General features: G+C 36.4%; 1 protein-coding gene across 1 annotated transcript; it reads left to right on the top strand.

Moving 5' to 3' along the window:
- Nucleotides 1–4362: 4362 nt before the first annotated feature.
- On the top strand, nt 4363–18765 carry C4H3orf85 (chromosome 4 C3orf85 homolog). Its single transcript, XM_058296423.2, has 4 exons — nt 4363–4384; nt 4488–4540; nt 16781–16914; nt 18315–18765. Exons 2-4 carry the CDS (start codon nt 4492–4494, stop codon nt 18402–18404), a joined length of 273 nt encoding a protein of 90 aa, XP_058152406.1. The 5' UTR covers nt 4363–4384; nt 4488–4491; the 3' UTR covers nt 18405–18765.
- The last annotated feature ends 697 nt before the right edge of the window (nt 18766–19462 follow it).

Below are 19462 nucleotides of genomic sequence, written 5' to 3'. Positions count from 1 at the left end.
TTATTAAAGACACACCTTTAAAGTACTCCAACCTGTTTATAATGACAATCAGTAGAAATCACTGAAATCACTGAACTCCAACATTTAAGACACTTTTCTAGTAGGTCAGTACAATATTCTAAAATGTTATTATAACAGCCCCAAACAATGCCTGACTAATGTATTCTGTCATTTAAGCCCCTTTATTTTTACTTCTGCTGGAATTTTCTTCCTCTTGCAGCTTAGTTTGTCCTTATAGAAAATTCCAACTCACCTAAGGAACTTTCCCTGAAATTATCTTCTCCCACACAAGAAACAATGTTCATTATCTTTTTGTAGCTTTAATACTTGAAACAATTCACATAGTATGCTTTCAAAATAAACTGATTTTTAAAATTCTATCTAGATGCCTAAAACATAGCAAGTGCTCAATAAATATTTGTTGAATGAATGCAAAACACCAGAGAGACAAGAATACAAATTCCTCATTGTTTGTCTTCTTAAACTGCTCTGTGGTGGATGTACAAATTAGAAACTAAATTAAAAAGAGGGAAGAAGAGGAACCCCTGGTCAATATGGATTGTCACTCAAGGTGACAATGAGCATCCATGTAATGAAGAATATCCCTCTTTCCCAAACCAGATAGGATCAGTTCAGTCTTTCAAAGACTCTGATATACCCACATCTTATAAAAGGGAATTTTACAATGCAAATCCTTAGATTACATTTCCAAACCTTACTAACGAGAAAAATTTTAATTTTGCACGTCTTACACTTAAAAATGAACACAGTAGCAGAATACATTTCTCCAATATTTTAACTATTTCTTCCAAGTTACTCCAACTCTCACTGTTAATATATGATGATATATGCCCCATATCTTGGTGACAGCAGCATTAATAGATACTATGTTAAGATGGAGTATAATGTACTTGAGTGGAGGGGGAAAATTAAAGAGACACTTTATCTCTTATTTGTTCTTAGAACTGCTGCAATTTTTTCTTAAATTAGAAAATATGTTAATAAAAGCTCCAGCTTCCAAAACAAAATCATATTCAAAAGGAATTTCCACATTACTCAAAATGGGCCTGAATCTCCCATCTAGTCTCACTAGAGAGCTACTTTCTAAACGTAGGAGAAATCCTTATTTATCCTTGAAATGAGTATGGTTGCTGAATGATTCTGTATCTAAATGTTAGCCAATGATTCCTGATATGATGGAATATTCCCTCATGCAGTGAATGAAATGGCACCACTATGATGTGTGACCTGATAATGATGATGTGTTAAGTTCTTAGAATATTAATAGTAGTCTATCTGTAGTCAAAACAGTCTAAAATTAACTCCCTTACCAGGTGCTATGGTAAAAAGTTATTCTTACCTAGCTCTCTCTCAGGATCTCAATCAACTTCACAAAAATAAATGCTCTTACCAGCTCATTTTGACTGTATCTAGTTGAGTGAATAGTTTGAACATAGTTGAAAGTTGAATACAATCTTTAGTAAGTAAAGGTTAGTTTCCTTTCCTCACCCAACACTTTGGCCTTCTCACCACCTTTTACTGATGTCGATGAAGTCGTTGAATCACGCAATATTGTACCATGCCCTCTTTCACTTCTCAGAATTTTATAAATGAGCATTACATTCTCCAAAGCTTTGAAGTTTATTGGGTTATGGGAGTTTATCCAGGTCTATCACACCATATTAAAGTAATAATTTCTTTTAGAAAGCATCAAAGTTGTAAACAGACTTCACAAATGAGCTTCATTAACTCATGCCACTTGATCTTTCTGTTTTTCAAAGATAGATATTCCAATTCATTTCAAAAAGCATTCTATGTCTTTATAATTAAGAATACCAATTTTCTTGGATTACAACTTTTTAAATCTCATAGAACATAAGAAGAGACAGGCTTTAGGGAATATTATTTAAAACCACAGCCTCAATATTAAAAAAAAAAAAATCAAATAAACAAAAACAGACAAAATAACACTACTACTTTTTATTTTCTGCACCCAGTAGGAAAAGGATGTAGAGACATAGACCAGAGCAGGAAAATACTGACTCAATTTAATTCAGAGCATTTCAATTTAATTGGAATCAACTGATGTTTATTCAACATCAGTCAGTAATTATTTGAGGATTATTATATGATTGCCACTGTGCTAGGAACTGAGAACATACCTATATGTGTTAAGAGAGCATACCAACCGTCAGGAAGCTTGCCATCTACCCAGAACATGGAAATGTAAACACTTAACCATAATACAGGGAAATTGCCCACCTTCTAGAGGAATGTGAATGTAAGAAATAACAGTCAAATCTAACCGGGGATGGGGAGGGGTGCGGGCAGGGAAGGCTTCATCAGGAAGGGCAACATTTTCTGATCCTTGAATTGTCTTGTATTATACCTATGCCTGCCCTGTGAAACTCTGTGGCCCAGGCTACGTTCACTGTGGGTCCAAATAGGATGACATTCACCTAATTAGCCTCTGTTAGCTGGTTTCTGCCCCTATGCATTGTGCAATACTTTAATTCTGGGGCATAGTTGCACACTGTAATTTCTGAAAGCTCCTTGAACAAATTATGTAAACTTGCTGAGCCTACGTTTCTTCATCTATAAAATGATGATGATAATTTCTTTTTCACAGAATTGCTGTGAGCATTAAATAAGGCAATATATGTAAAATTCATGGAATAGTGCTCATAAATCATTGATGTTCAATGAAAATTAGCTCTGTATTTTACCCTCACATTATACATCACATCCAAAATAATTAACTAATGACCCATTCTGTAATAGAAGTAAAGTAAAAGGGATAGAAGGAAACATTTTCTTCTCCCCTCCAAACATTGCTTAGTTTAGGTCCAAAAAATTGAAGAATGATAGAGGGAAGAGGAGAGGAGAGGAAGACGAATTTTTCCTTTGATTCTACGACTTGTATGTAACAAGAATCTTCCTTTGACTTTTAAAAGATTCTTCTAGTCTGTAGCACAACTACAAATGTATAGCTCTTCCTCAAGTGAAAAACAAGGACATCTCCAAAATCTAGTTGTGTTGAATGCCTGGCACGCGGTGCTCTGCCTATCTCCTGATAGCCTTCTTTCCCAAGCAAGGGATCTGTTCCATCAGCAGATCCAGATTTTAAAATGTCCTCTACAATTCAAAGATAGATATCGACAGTTATTTTCTATCACACTAATATCTCTTCATCCACCTGTTACAGGTTTATAATATTGATGAGACTGCTAACAGATGTTTGCCATTAAGAACAAATAGTTTTATGATGAACTTACTCAGTTAACTGTTAATTATGCCATCAAAAAGGGTAATTATTTGAAAAATGGAAGAAGTGTTCTGGTTTTATTTCTTACATACTTTTATTGGAAACAAATTTTACAATGTGATTAAACATTCCACTGTTTCAATTAAACTTTACATTCATTGTTTTTCTGTTGATTTGCATGCAGTTATAAGAAATAATACAGAGAAATCTCACGTAGCTTTTACCCAGTTTCCCCAATGGTAACTACTATCATAATCAAGATACTGATATTGATATAATTTACTTATTTTATTCATATTTCCCAAGTTTTATATATACTTGTTTGTGTGTGTGTGTGTTTGTGTGTGGTGTGTATGTGAGAGAGAGGCACAGAGACAGAGTCAGAGAAGGGGGTGAGGAAAGAAAGATGTGTATGTAGTTCTATGCAATTTTATCTTGTCACCACAAGAATCTCACACCTGCCTCCATGCCTCTGTCTCTAATCCCTGGCAACCATAAATCTGTTCTTCATCTTGATAATTTTTTCATTTTAAGAACGTTATATAAATGGATTCATACAACATGTAATCTTTTGGGATAGGCTTTTTTCACTCATCAGACTTCCCTTGAGATTCATCCAAGTTGTTGTATCTATCGATAGTTTTTATTATTACTGCTGAGTAGTAGTCCATGATATAGATGAACCATAGTTTGCTTAACATTCACCTTTGAAGGACAGCTGAGCTGTTTCCAGGTTTTGCCAAAATAAACCTGATGAGAAATTCTTTTACAGGTTTTTGTATGAACATAAGTTTTCATTTCTCTGAGATAAATGCCTATTAATACAATTGTTAGAGGGTATGGTAATTGCATATTCAGTTTTAGAAGAAACTACCAAACTGTTTTTCACAGAAGCTGTACCACAGAAGCTCCCACCAGCAATGCATGAGTGATCCAGTTTTTCCATCTTTTCTTTTTAACATTACATTATTGGTAAATAAATAAGTGACCCATATAAGAGCGTAGCCTGTAAAAAGTCAGTATAAAAAGTCCAAAGGGTAAAAAAGCAGGAGGTATATAAAAAAGGTCATACCAAGCAAGGGCCTCTCTCTGACTTGTCTCAGCATATAGACCTATCAGGTAGGTATGCTGCAAATGCTTCATACTCATAAAAAGCACTAATATGCCCTAAAGTTTTATGTGGACTAAATTAAAATAAATAAATCTCTTCTTCCTGAAACAGGATCATGGCCTATAAAATGCTTCAGGTGGCCCTGTGTTCAACATTGCTTATAGGTAAGAGCCTATCTATTTTTTACTTATCATGTCTTTTTCAACTATCAGGTGTCAATCCTTTTGATCTGTTAAAGAAATGAACTAACATGCTTTATCCATAGACCATTTCTAAAGCATTGGAAGAACCTAACTATTGTGTCATGCTGTGGTTTGTAAGTGTTAGTGTTAATCATGTGTGATCATTTTATTCCTAATTATGTATTAACATTAATGCTTTGCTCTTGCTAAGAAGTCAGTGTAACTGCTGCCTTAAAAGAAGTGCTGTGGTATCTTTGAACAAAAAAAATTATTATAAAATGTCTTTTAGAAACTGTTAATACTTCCATAGTACCATTATGAAAAGACTTCAAGTTACTCTGGGAACATTAATTCATTAACCTTCAGGGCAAGCTGGAACTCAGAGAAGTGGTGTTTAAAGACTGATCAATGAAGGCACTGAAGGCCAGGTTATTGGCTGCCAAATTGAACCAAAAATTCAGTAGTATATCTCAGAATTGAACAGAGAGGTCATTTGCTTTTCTTGTAACTAAAACTGAACAACATTTACAAAGGAGTAATTTATTTTCACAGTTAAACCTCTAATATATATATAAATATTTCTGATGAAGAAACTTAAATCAGAATAAATTTCTATACCTTGTATATTATGCTTGAAGCCTACCTATATATGTGTGTATATAATCAGCTCTTTGTATATATATGTATCTTTGTGTGTGTGTGATCAGAGCTTTATTCCTAAGCATAACAATAATTTTAATAAATAGTTTTAAACATCAGTACTACACTCTGTATTTGGGATATGGTTAAATAAATGATTTAGAAGTTTTTAGCCAAATTTTTATGAAGCAATTATCACCAAGTCACATACTAAGTTACAGCCCCACATTCTGTGAGGCTATGTGAGACCTGACCTCCACGTGAAGAAAGTGAGTCTGGCTCAGTTTATGTGAGTATTTAAGGAGCACATTGTAATTTTTTTAAAAAATAACTTTATTTCAAATTTAAAAAAAATAAAAGAACAGGAAAAGGCAGCTCAACAAGTTACAGAAACATTACTTCTAACAATTTGTTTTTCATGCAATTTTATCTCATCTAATTCCAACTACTAACTCAGTTGTTCTTCTAGTGTTCGTAAAGATACATAGATGAACACAGATTAGTTAAATAACATAGTCATGGTCTCCTTATTAATGAGAAAAAAAGAAATGCCCGATCATATTAAAATCTCACAAACTCAAACCCCATATTCTTTTTTTGAATATTAGCATTAATGTAGTACCTAACTTTGCTTTTGCTAAAAAACGTTACAATGTTTTTGATAACTGTAAGCACATTGTAATTTAAAATCATGGTCAGGTTATAGCCTATCAGTATAATGCTTATAATGCTTCACCTTGACCACTGATCCATGCAGTTAACTTTAGAAGGGTGACAGTGGAAGGCCACAAAGCTAAAACACTGTGAATACATCTAGCAAAAGGAAATGGTTCTGCAAGATTACTTTTGTAGACTTGCTTCAGGAACAGGTTTGAATTAACTTTAACTTCAGCTGAGATGCAAATATGTTTATCTAAAAAGACAACTGATTCGACTGACTTCACTTTCAAAAAATAATAGTGGAGCATATGTGGCTCAAGTAGTTGAGCTCCCACCTCCCACATGGGAGGCCCCCATTCAGTTCCCAGTGCCTCCTGAAAAAACAAAAACAAGCAACAAGCAAGGCTAATGAAAAATCCAACTTGGGGAAGTCGATGTGGCTCAGTGGTTGAGTGCTGGCTTCCCACATGCAAGGTCCCAGGTTCAATCCCTGGCCCTGTTACCTCAAGAAAGAAAATTAAATAAATAAATAAATAAATAAATAAATAAATAAATAAATAAATAAAGTTATATATAAAATAATGAAATCACAAGTTGAGAACCAGAAGCTAAGGATAGAGAAATATTTATACTGTTGGGTTTGCCCTACAGATCTCAAAAAAGAATTCTTTACCATTTGCAGTCTATTTGCAGGAGACTGACATCCTTAAGAGCCAGATTCATTACTTAAAAGAAAAACTAAGTTAATAGGCATATAGCTCTAGAGTAGAAGACAATAGCTTGAATCAAAAGTTTTCCTGGGAAACGGATTTGGCTCAATGGATAGAGTGTCTGCCTACCACATGGGAGGTCCAGGGTTCAAACCTAGGGTCTCCTGATCCATGTGGTGAGCTGGCCCATGCACAATGCTGCCCCATATAAGATGTGCCTGCCACGCAGGGGTATCCTCCACATAGGGGAGCCCCACACAAGGAGCGTGCTCCACCCCGTGCGAAGAAAGCGCAGCCTGCCCAGGAGTGGCACCACACACACACAGAGCTAACGCAGCAAGATGACACAATAAAAAGAGACACAGATTCCCAGTGCCGCTGACAAGAATGCAAGCAGTCACAGAAAAATACACAGCAAATGGACACACAGAGCAGACAATGGGGGTGGGAGGAAGGGGAGAGAAATAAACAAATAAATACATCTTAAAAAAACACAAAACTTTCCTTTGCTTATTTGTTTTCTTTTTTCTTTTAAGAATACAGCCTAGTCATCTGCACTTCCCTGGACCACTTCTGCTTATCATAAGAAAACAAGTATTTTTTTAAAAAGGGTTTGGTTATCTTTTATTATTTAAAAATGTTTTTCTCCATCATAGAGTGTCTAATAAATTACTTTTGTTTAGAACTTGATTTAGGGTCAGTAAGGAGAAGACCTTATTATCTGTTTTCCTAATGGGAATTCTGAAACCAAAAGTGAGGAGAAGCATACTCAAGTCAACAATGTGGACATGAACCCCTAAACTGTTTGACAAGTGGGTGAATGCCAACTGTCAAATCAAATCAGGTGAACATGATTCCTGAGGGAAAAGAAATATGTTTCTTTTTTATTTTAGAAGGATCACAAGAAAAAATGCCTCAAAAAGAGATAAATTATGGGAAGCGGACTTGGCCCAGTGGTTAGGGCATCCGTCTACCACATGGGAGGTCCGCAGTTCAAACCCCGGGCCTCCTTGACCCGTGTGGAGCTGATACGCAGTGCTGAAGCACGCAAGGAGTGCCCTGTCACGCAGGGGTGTCCCCCGTGTAGGGGAGCCCCACACGCAAGGAGTGCGCCCCCTAAGGAGAGCCCATGTGAAAGAAAGTGCAGCCTGCCCAGGAATGGCACCGCACACATGGAGAGCTGACGCAGCAAGATGACACAACAAAAAGAGACACAGATTCCCGTGCTGCTGGCAACAACAGAAGCAGACAAAAGAACATGTGGCAAATGAACACAGAGAACAGACAACTGGGGTTGGTGGGGGGTGGGGGGAGAGAAATAAATAAAAATAAATCTTTAAAAAACAAAAGAGATAAATTAGAAACAACCATAAATATCAACATAAATCCAATAATGGTAAAGGATTGATTTATTTACTCAGGGAAACACCTTCCAAATATTTTCATATTTCCACTTTATGTAAACTAGCACAATGTGCTTTTTTTTTTTTATTGACTTTGTGATAATATTACATTAAAAATATATATGTGAGGTCCCATTCATCCCCACCCCCCACCCCACCTCTCCCCCCCACCCCCAGCAACACTCCCTCCCATCATCATGACACATCCATTGGATTTGGTAAGTACATCTTCACAATGTGCTTTTAATAAATGCTCTGTTGAGGTGGAATTTGTAGTGTATAGGGCTACTCTTCACCATCAGTACAGTAGGAACTGCCTTGGGAAGACCTTGGTTGTTTCCTGGTTCTGTTCTATTTTGTCAGATAAGGTCACCCAGCTCCCTACCTCCTGGTCTTGTCTTGTGGTATCAATGGTTCCAGTACAGGCTCTACAATTTCAGGAGGAGACCGTGTTTTCAGAAGCAGTTCTGCATTGTAGAGCCAGTGAAGATAGATTGTTTAGCAGAAAGAAGAGCTTGGTTCTCAGAAGACCTGGATTCAGAATTTGGATGTGAATCCAAATCCATCATTGATTAGCTATGATACTTGGTCACTTAACTTCTCTAAGTCTTAATTTCTTTTTTTGTGAAATGGGGATCATGACACCTATTTTCCGGGTGGCTATAAGAATTGAGTTTAAGTATGTATGTAAAACCCCTGACACTTAAGGACTTAACAAAGTAGTATTAATATTTGCTGTTATTATTGTAGAAGGTAATTCTTATATTCATGGGAGACTTTTACTTGTATTTTTTAAAATCAAGTTGTGACACTCAGACTTCTAACTCTATGACCAGAGAATCAGTCACAATGTGAAAAGTTATGGTTTTGAGAAACTCAAAAGATAATTTGAGTTATCTTTTGATAACTTGATAATTTGAGGGACTCTCCTCCTCACAATTCTGTTGGTGGGCCCAGTTCGCGCTTTTGCAGCCTCTGCCAGAGGCAGTCATACCTGCAACCCTACAATTCCTTGGAAAGTTTGTATTCTTTGATACAGTTTTGGTTTATTTTATAAGATTTTGTTCTTAATTTTGCCCACTCACTTTGGCTTAAGATTGATTCATGCTCTGATGAATGTATTCAGTGAGAATACATTGGAAAATGAATTCTGTTGGAGAAAAAACGCCACTGCCTACATCTAGATTCGTTGCACTCTCCAGACATTGTAAAAACAAGCTATCCTTTTCCCTACCCACATGTCACCATTTGTCATGGCAATAGAGGTGGGAATCCCATCAACATACAAGGGCAGTGATCCAGAAGGAGTCGCTACATATAAAAATGCTGTATCCAATGAGATACTAACTTCTCTTTCCAGATGATTAAAAACTACTAAAAGATCTGCGGGCTTCAAAGTTCATTCTTGGAAATTACGGCCGCTAAGCCTTTGTGTTCCTCCCACACTGACGTTACACTCAAGAGATACCAATTTCTGTTTACCTTTCAAAGTACTCAACACATCAGCAATCCTAATGTCAATAAAACCTGAAGTGGCAGGGTTAAAAGTTCAGCTACGAAAGCATTCTATTAACAGGCAGTTTAACATGCCCCGGCAGCAGGGTAAGTGACTGGGCCCGCAGTTCAACCCCACTTTCTTATTTCTTTCCTTCCTCTTTTCTTTTTACTTTCCCTATCTGCCCTATCCCCCTGTCTCATGGCTTTTTACCTTTTTCTTCTTTTTTTGTAACCTCTTTTCTTTTTTCCTAACCTTCTTCTGACTTCTTTCGTTTTTCTCTTCTTTTACTCTTTTTTTGTCTTTTTTCCCCTCCACTTTTTTGCACTCACAACTCGAATTCTTTTTCTCCCAATCTCCCTCCCTCCTCCTTTCTGTCTTCTTAATCTCTCTGTCTCTTTTTTATTTCCAATTTTTATCTGAATTCTTATCAAGTGAGCAAATCTGATGTCATTTATTCATCCATCTCCCAGTATAATTTTTGGACCAGAGGCCAAAGTTTTGAGTGGGAAGAAAATAAAATAGCTTTTTTATTATTTTAAAGAAAAGTATTTACTTAACTAAAAGAATGAAATATTAAAATCTAATAAAATATTAACCTAAATATGAGTATTTTAGTTTCTCACAAAATTATAGAATTTCTCCTATAGTTGGAGGCATCTGTGACATCTTTACTATATTTCAAGACATTTGGCTAATTTTTTTTTCTTAATCCTTTTGGTTCTCCTTTACTAATACCATTTATACTTGATTTCAGCACTTAATTTATGTGCATACATAATTGTCTGGGCTCTTTTGCATCTTAATTTTTTAAAGGCAAACATTTTAAGGTCAACGACTGAGAATCAGTCTAATTATAACAGTTAATCATAAATATTATTCTTTAAATATTTATACTGCCTGCTAACTGTTTTATACTCACTTTACATTCAGTATCTCCTACACCTAAGTTTTCTTAAACTTGAGGCACTAAGATAGTACTTATTCTTCATTTCTAGTACCAGGTATCAGGTAACACCATAAATATCAGTATCAACCAGCCCCTAAGGGAAGTGTAATGGCTAGGGGGCAACCTGTCCTGTGGATCTGCCAGGCATTTTCTACCTTCTGCCCCTATTGAATCCTATTACATTTATTTCAAGGATGTACAGATGTTGAAAGTTACACAAACAAAGTAATTCACAGTTGTGGCAGTCCAGGGATGACAAGCTCCTGTGGCTGGAGTGCCCCTGCCAGTACATCGGTATTTTGTTTTGTCTTTCCCTTGTTTCTTGGTTAGGCTCAGTGACAGCAGACCTGAGTTCTCTAATCCTCTTCCCCCTCCACAAATAGCATTCCCCTTCTTTGTTCTGGTTTTGATCAAGTTGAGAAATAAACCAAACATGATTTTGGAAGGCAATATATTTCCCTTATTACTAAGAAAGGCTAATTTGGAAGATGTACACAAAGGGTCTGATAGCTGGACATGAGAATTTGACAAATCTAACATCCGAATGCAGGTAAGATGAACAGGGAAGAGAGTGTGCCCTCTGATAGCATCTTGCTCTCAAAGAGGAAGAAGGAAAAGCTAAGCTGAACATGCCAAACAAACTATGCTTCCCAAATTTGCCAATTAAAGAAGACATTTTCCCTTCCCAGGTCAAAGTGCATAAAGGATAAAAGAGAGGCCTGGAGTTTTAATGAGGTCTCTTTATGTGGAAGAAAACAGCTATTTACTGTCAGACTCTTTTTTAAATTCTGTATCTTCATTTTCATCTTAGGCTTTCTGATCATTTTAATGTATAGGTACCTACCACAATTATCATTTCATGGTCATGGGCATAGTATGCATAGAATGTTCAGTTATTTCTGCACCATCAAATTTAAAGAATCCTTTTCAACCTTTCTTGGATGATTGCAAAATAGGGAGTCTTTCCATTTCTAATTATGTAGCTTCTATTACTCCCAAATTGCTCATCCGCCTGTAATGGGCACTCAGTCCTTTGTTTGTGCATAAAGTGAATACATTTTTAAATTTATTTTATTAACTAGATAGGTCTATTTTGCTCTCTCTTTCTCCTACTTATTTCTGTTTCTATGCTGAATTTCTCAGCATGTAAGTTCCTTGAGGGTAGTACAACTGTGTCACTTAGCATGTTCTACATGCTTCCTATAACATAATACCATATTACCACATAAAGAAAGTAATTTTTAATTAATGGCCTATTGGCTATGAATACATTCCAGTTCAAAATATTAGAGATGGAAGAGACCTTAAAGATCATATAATCCACTCTTATTTTACAGAACCAAAAATGGATGTGCTGAACTAGTGATATAGCCTGTGCATAAATTCAAAATTGTTTCCAAGTGTACCTAGTCCCTAAAAGTCCAAATAAGTAATATAGGCCCTACAATCTTTGAATGTTCAGAAAGGATGTAAGACTGAATGTGTATTCAAGGTTACATCCAGACAGAATGTGGAAGATATGCTAAATCGAAGCTGGCTTGGAATATGGGGAATTTGTGTTAAATCAAACTTACCTGCAGGAAATAACCTATGTGATACTCAGATAAAACACTGAAGAAACTAACAAAAGGTCTGTTTGCATGCAATCACCATTTGTCTCCCTAATCCTATTTCCTCCATATAAAAGAAACCAAAAAATGCTATTCGGGGCTCCGTTTTTTATTAGGACAAGAGTCCGCTGAGTCCAGCCGGTCTAAATAAACCAACTTCCTTCTCAGAGTTCTCGTGTCCTGGCCTTCAATACCACGCACACCCGATTTCTCTACAACATTAGGAAGTGGTTTGGTGACCTAACTAGTCCCCATCAGAGCCAAGACAAGACTTTGGATATTCTGATTTTTTTTTAACTTGTGTTGGGAGATCTGTAACCCCAAATATCTTCAGATTCTGAAGTGTCTGCCTTATTTTTACTGCATAGAATTTTCTGCAGAGGATATCCAAGAAATGCTTAGTAGAACTACGCTTGACAAGTTCTATTAAAACTGACTATAATGTGAGATGAAATGGAGAATATGTAGAAGGTTGGAAAGAAATGGAGAAATATTTTTTATAGCTTATGATCATTATGTTTTAAAATTACATTAATCTGGATGATATTGCCTACATTTTAAAAGAAAAATGCCTTTTAAAAACTAATGAAGTAATAAAACTCAGGGTTTGGCTTTCAAACCCCAGCCATATACATAGATAGACTCACAAACTGAAAATCCTGATCTTCCTCTCACTAACTTTCAAGGTTGATCAGGCAGAATGAAAAAGGGAGGAGAAACTTCTCAAGCAGAAAGGATTATGGCATGCTCTTCTGTATTACTTGCATTTTATTTCTAGCCCTGCTACCGACTTATTATGTGACCTTGAGTGAGTCATTTCATCTCTGTATGTCAATTTTCTCATCTGTAAAGCAGGATAATAAATACTACTTTCTGTCTCTCTCATGGGTGATGCTATTATCATCATCAATTAATATTTATTGGATGTCTGTTGGGTACATAGTGCTGAGGTAGGTGCTTTGTTCTGCGATGGGAGTGGGGGTGAGGTTGTATCAGTCAGACCTATTCCATGAGCAAAAAGATAGATGATTTACAAAAGATAGAATTATTAGAGCTTAAAATAGCTATGGTATATATTTTTAAATGCTTCTCAGTCAAGATGTGTGTAATAGCAATTTTTTCCTCTTAGTGATTGTACAATGCAACCAGGATAATTGTGGTGCAGAATATTTGTTTCTTACTTTTGGATGATTCCAAGAAACACTGTCTTGAACAGTTATTGTACTGTGTATCTAGCTTTAAATTATATCCTAAGCATCAGTTATTTAAAAATATTTATTAGATATTGATGACATCAGATCTGTTTCCAATAGCCATCATTTTGTTTTAAAAAGAGCCTTTTGACAGAATAATAATATATAAAACAGGAAATCCTGTAAAAGCTTTTCTTCAAAGTGAATGAAGAGAAATCTGAAAAGTGACCTCTAAGTACATTTCAGCTAAAATTGAAACTTCAATGCTAGTCAGTCCACACTTGGGCTTTCAGTTCAAATGAATGAGGGAGGCTCCCTCAGATTCTCTTCAATCAATTCTATCTTCCCATCCCCACTGTCACCCCCCCTGAATTATATTTCATCTAGACTATTCAGTCTCTGACCTCATCTCCCTTACTCTGCTTTCTTCCTTTAACTATCTGCCCTTCGCACCACTGACAACAATTTCTTTCAAAACTAGGTCTGGTCCTATCACTTTCTCTTTCAAAAATGATCATTAATTATTTAGAAGATGAAGTCCAAACTGCTTAGTACAGCATTAAAAGTCTTTCAAAATTAAACTGCACATCTACACCACAAGTCATAACCACATTGGCAAATGAGGGGTCATTGAACCTGTATCTCTCTTTGTTAGCCAGTTCCTTGGCTCTCCCCTCTCTTTCAGCCGGGAATACCTGCTCTTGGCTTCTGCTTCCTTGCTCCTAGCTGTTGAAGTCATACTTATCCTCTGCAACCCAACTCAAAGCCTATTTCTCTGTGACACTGCCATGGCAATATTAGACTTAATTACACCCACTTTTGATGGCTTAATCACAATATATATTGTTTATAATTATCTGTGAACTCTGACTAGATGTTCCTTAAAGGCAAGGTTTATTTTCTTGCTTATGTTGACATGCAGTGATGATTAGCAGTGCCTGGACTAGGATGAGGCAAGTGAGGCCCCCCAAGCGCAAAATTTGCCTAGCACTGAGTATGAATGCCTTCTCATATTTTGTGCCCTAAGCATCTTACTTGCCTCAACTTAGTCCCAACCTTGGTGATTCCCAATTTATCTTGACATTAGTATATGCTTACAATGTATTTTATTAATATTAGTTATCTACTACTGCATAAAAAATTACCTCAAACCTCAGTGGCTTAAAATTATAAAACTTTATTATCTCACATTTTCTGTGGGTCAAGAATTTGGAAGTGGCTTAGCTCCATGGCTGTGGTTTAAGTTGCCTCATGAGGTCACAGTCAATATGTCAACAGGGGCTACAGCCATCTGAAGGTTTGGCTGGAGTGAAAGCCTCAGATTCCCAGGTGGCTCACTTACATGGCTGTTTGTGGGAGGCTTTGGTTCCTTACTAGGTGGACCTCTCCATTAGGGCTGCTTGATCATCCTCATACCATGACAGCTGACTTCCCCTACAGCAAGTAGCCCAAGAGAGGGGCAAGGTGGAAGCTTAATGTCTTTTATGACCTTGCCTCAGTAGAAAATCTCACACCATTAGTTTCACAGTATCCTATGGTTATACACATCAGCCCTATTAAATGTAGGAGGAAACTACAGAAGGATATGAATACCAGGGGGCAGTGATCTTAGGGGCCATCTTGGAGAATGGCCACCACAGACATGCCATTTGGACTGTCAAACAGGAGGCCAATATTACTTCTGTCATCTGTCATTAATACCTTCTGAAGTTGACTTTTTTGTTGTTGTTTAAATCTTTGAATAAATAAAATTGCTAATTTGATAAGCAATAGGTCTGAGCCAATTTCTATCCTCCATTGCTCCCAGTACAGTGTTTGACTCTCAGAGCAGTGCAATCAATGTATAATATCCAGAGCAACACTCGCTATCAACATATATGCATTTGAAACTAGAATTTACTGGATTGGCAAGTTAAGCTAGAGATAACAGAGCCAATACACTGCTTAGAGCTCAAGGCTAACTTGGAAAAGCATGAGCTCATAGGAAATGTATAAATAATGAATGTTTCCTTGTTTCTTCTAGTGCTGTTTGTCCTGAGTTATAAAAGGGATAGGCAGACATGTGAAACCCTTTACCCTCTTAAAAAAGATAAATTGATTATAAACGTTTTTATGTTACAAAGTTCTCTGTAGGTACATAGAGATTTATTATAATTTTACTATTATTTGACCCCAAGTATTCTTGCCTCTTAGTCATAATAAAGAAAGTGACTGAAGTGAGAATCCCATCTCTTCCTATTACTAGTTGTGTGGCCTTAGTCAAATTACTTGACTTTTCTATGATTTAGTTTCCTGATTTATAAAATGAAATAATTAACTGTGCTACTTATTAGGTTTGTTGTAAGTATTAAATATGGTGATTCAAGCCAAGTATTTAGCACAATGCTCAATAAATATTAACTATTATTATTATATCTTTAAACATAATTCTTCCCTCTAGCCACCTCTAACTACTGTTTTCCGACATCGGTCTTATAGGTACCTAAGTCCACACTTTTCTCATATCATTTCTCCAGCTTAATATTAAAAGTCTTGCTCCTTCTCCTATCCTGCTGAATCTAATCTTTGCTTCATAGAACAGGTTGGGCCACTTCCTTGGCCATGAGCACTCCTACTTGTGTTTTGGAGCTCTATGCCAACGCTGTCTAGTACACTCCTTTAGCACAATCAAATCCTGTTTGCCTGGTTGTGTTTTGTATCTTTGATCCTTAATCCCAACTACACAGAAAGCCCTTGAGGGGAAGTTGCTTGTCTTGTAGCTGTGACCCTGTCCATATAGACACCTGTTAATGATGGAGCTGTAGAGGGTCTAGCATATTGCTTAAAATTAGGTTATGCAATAAAATGTTCTTTATCACAAACTATGGACAGATTGCATTGTTACCACATATAGGTCAGGAGAAAATGTGTCTTCCTTTATATTGATTCAAGTGACAACTCTAAGCACAAATGTGCTTTATTTAGGAATGAATGGAAAGTCCTTGAGTGGGAAGGAGACCCAAATACAGTCAAGTTCGATTTAATGATGGATAGGTCAATACTAACAATTTAAGCCTGGTGTCAGAATTTGGAGCAGTTGGCTTCAAGCTGAAAGACATGTTCTATTTTGGGGATTAGGGAAGCAAGAATAAGATTATTGACTGCCTGGTTTGAACTGGGTGCTTTTTATCCATTAAATTATCAAATCCTCATATCAATCTTATATGTATCACTATTATTATACCCCTTTATCTACAAGAAAAATAAAACTCAGATAAATTAAGCAACTTGCCCAAAAAAGTGATAGAGCAGGAATTTGAATCCCAGATCCGCAGGGTTCTATACAGGTACAGGAGCCCTAAAATCCTCCATTTACCATTCCACATTGTTGTTCACATACTGCATGCAAGTCAGATAGGATGGTCAGAGTATTATGGTGACAAAGGGCAAGGAGCAGACATCTCTCTGAGGGAATAGCTTGTCTAGATTTTCATTTTCAAGCACTCATCCTTTCTTTAAGGGAAAACTTGGAGATGTAAACTATTGTCCTAAAAGATGCTGTGCTTTTTGTCTCTGAACTGCAGATGTGTTGGGTGCACCATTTTTGTTAGAGGATCCAGCAAACCAATTTCTACGACTCAAAAGACACGTGTATTTGCAGGATTACTGGGATTGGGATCACAGACCAAAAGTATGGGGAAACACACTGGCTGATCAGGTATTTGCATTTGAAATGCATGCTTTGTCATCTATCTTTCTTAAATAGAGCATTGCAACAGCTGGAGCTACACACCAGTTCGGTCCTGATTTGTCCTCTCAAGCTACTTTGTTCTATACCTGCTCTTTCCTCCCCCAGAGGTGGCTTTGTCTAAGAAGCTATCTCTTTTTTCAAGACTCAGTTCAAATGCCCCGTCCTTCTTTCTGAGGAGTATTTACCCTTCTTTTTTTCCATCCTGTTTGCATACTGTTCACATGTGAATATCTACAAAATTTCACACTGGAATTACGTGTTTTGTGCACCCATCTTCCTAACCTAGACTTCAAGACTAAGTGCCGTGTAATTATTCTTAGGATCTAGCAAAATAACTGGTATGTATGTAGTCAAGGCTCCGTAAACTATGTATTATAAAAGTATGTACTATAATACATGCTTAGGTAGGTGGTTGATTCGATAGTAGTGACACTTTGGTTCATTCTCAGTTTTCAGCAGCTAATTTTCCTCTGTGAAAGTTATCTGAGCCTTAAATGTCCTTCCTTCATTTGCTTGCCTTTTTGTACATTCGTTTGCATGCTCACTCAAAGGAAAATAAAGTAGAAACTTGCATTAACCAGTTTTATTCCATGTTTACCTTTGGGGTCGAAAAAGACATGAAAGCTCCAGGCAAGATGAAGTTGCCGAATTGTCTGAGGATCTCAATAATTCACAATTTCCCTCTTAAAATTTGGCAATTTAGAAACCAGAGATGTATAATTAATTAATTTATTCCTTCTCATTTTCATTCTTTCAACATTTATCAGTCTCTCACAATGGCCAGGCATGAGAGCTGTATAAAGTTATAAAAAAATTGAATGTCATTGTTTTCCTGGGGCCTCAATCCTCTTTACTCTGCATGGCTGGCTCTTAACTGGTCTTCTAGGATCAGCTTGTTTTTGCCTAGCATTTGCAGATGAAAACTACCAGCTTGAATAATGCATCTAATTTTATGCCTGCTTTTCTCCAGCAGACATCATTTAGAGGTATTAAAACAAGACATATGCTTATTTGGCAAATTAAATAATTACATAGACTGGTAGACTGTGTCTTCTTCATGGAATGTTGACATTTTCAAGTACACTCCTGCCTATAATTGTAGACCAGTTCTGTGATCAATTGGCAGATATTGTGATGTAACAGGACTCAACCATGTTGGTTCATACTGTGACCCCACAAATGCTGCAAAACATTCGAGCAGTGAGTTAAACAGTTCACTACAAGTGTAAAAACAATACCCTATTTGGTACCATTTTTCTATTGAATTTTTCTAGCCTTCTTGTAATATCTAAATCATAATCAGAATAAATGATTCAGCATGTATTCTACATACTCAGAGATCAAGATTTGTACTCTTTTTGTTGCAGGCTCATGAAACATGGACTGCTTTGAAAACTACAGCACGGCATTATTTGGACTCCAATATTTTCACCTTTCACATGTCTACTGACCAGTAAATGTGTTTTGCTGGCTAAATCAGGAGAACCACTATGGTGGGATTCAGCATGACAATATGCCAAAAACATAGACTTTTGAGACTGGAGAACAAATCCTTGCCATTTACTAGATGTTATTTCATCTCTTGAACCTGTTTCTTGTTTGGAAAATAGAATATTTTATCTGCCTCACTGAGTTGTTGAAAGGAGTAAATTTGACAACCCATGTAAACACCTGGAATTAAAAATTTTCAACAAATGGTAGCTCTTAAAATGAAAATTTAAATAAAGGCTGTAGTAATAATAATTACAAAAAGAGGGGGATTTATGGGAAAAGGAAAGAAAAAACAAAAATGGTATCATTAAAGCACTCTGTTCATCACTTTTGCTTTCTATTGTTTGTATGTTAAGAGAACTAGTTCATTTTTCAATTTAAGGAGTAGGGATCTCTCAAATAGAGTGTTTCCTCTCCTCTTTTCCATCAAAGTTGTACATATTAATTCCTTTTGGTGAGTAGATGATGGCTAGGAACCCACTGGAGGCCCTTTGTGACTTACAGTTCAGTAAATTTTGCATAATTTATGCAAGTTTTGCATCCTGCTTCATAAAATATTGATGTTTAATATGAAATAACAGTTTGAACTTATTGACCAGGTACATTTATCAATTATTTCCAATAGAACAAAAAAAAAAGATTCTAAGGAAAAGTGGACAATATTTGTACTATAACTTTCCATTTATACGTAGAACAATATTTAGTAGTTGAGTTTGGGATGTACTAAGGAGATGATGTAATATCACCCTAGTTTTCTCCAGTCACCAAGATTGTCATAAAAGATCAGAGATAAGTAGATTTTTTCTCTCTGTCTACTTCTCTCTGTACACCTAGGCCCATCATTCTCTAGGGGCTTTCTTTTGATCTTTTAAGCTAAATCAACACACCCACCTGAGACCATAGTTCCTCTCACCTGGTCTTGCAACAATCTTGAACTTTTTTTTAGCAGCAGGCAAATCAATAGAAACAGATGCCAAGAAGCTGCTCTGTGAAGACTGTGATCCCATTACTCTCTTCTCCAAGG

The sequence above is a fragment of the Dasypus novemcinctus genome, chromosome 4 (genome assembly GCF_030445035.2).
Source record: "Dasypus novemcinctus isolate mDasNov1 chromosome 4, mDasNov1.1.hap2, whole genome shotgun sequence".
NCBI lineage: Eukaryota > Metazoa > Chordata > Mammalia > Cingulata > Dasypodidae > Dasypus > Dasypus novemcinctus.
Note: the sequence above shows the minus strand (reverse complement) of the source record. Positions and strands in the feature narration are given on the sequence as shown.

Excerpts from the sequence above, each read along its gene's own strand:
- C4H3orf85 (XM_058296423.2), top strand. The coding sequence starts at position 4,492 with ATGGCCTATAAAATGCTTCAGGTGGCCCTGTGTTCAACATTGCTTATA. Across the intron at positions 4,541-16,780 it reads GTGTTCAACATTGCTTATAG|ATGTGTTGGGTGCACCATTT; the intron begins GTAAGAGCCTAT and ends TCTGAACTGCAG. Across the intron at positions 16,915-18,314 it reads GAAACACACTGGCTGATCAG|GCTCATGAAACATGGACTGC; the intron begins GTATTTGCATTT and ends TTTTTGTTGCAG.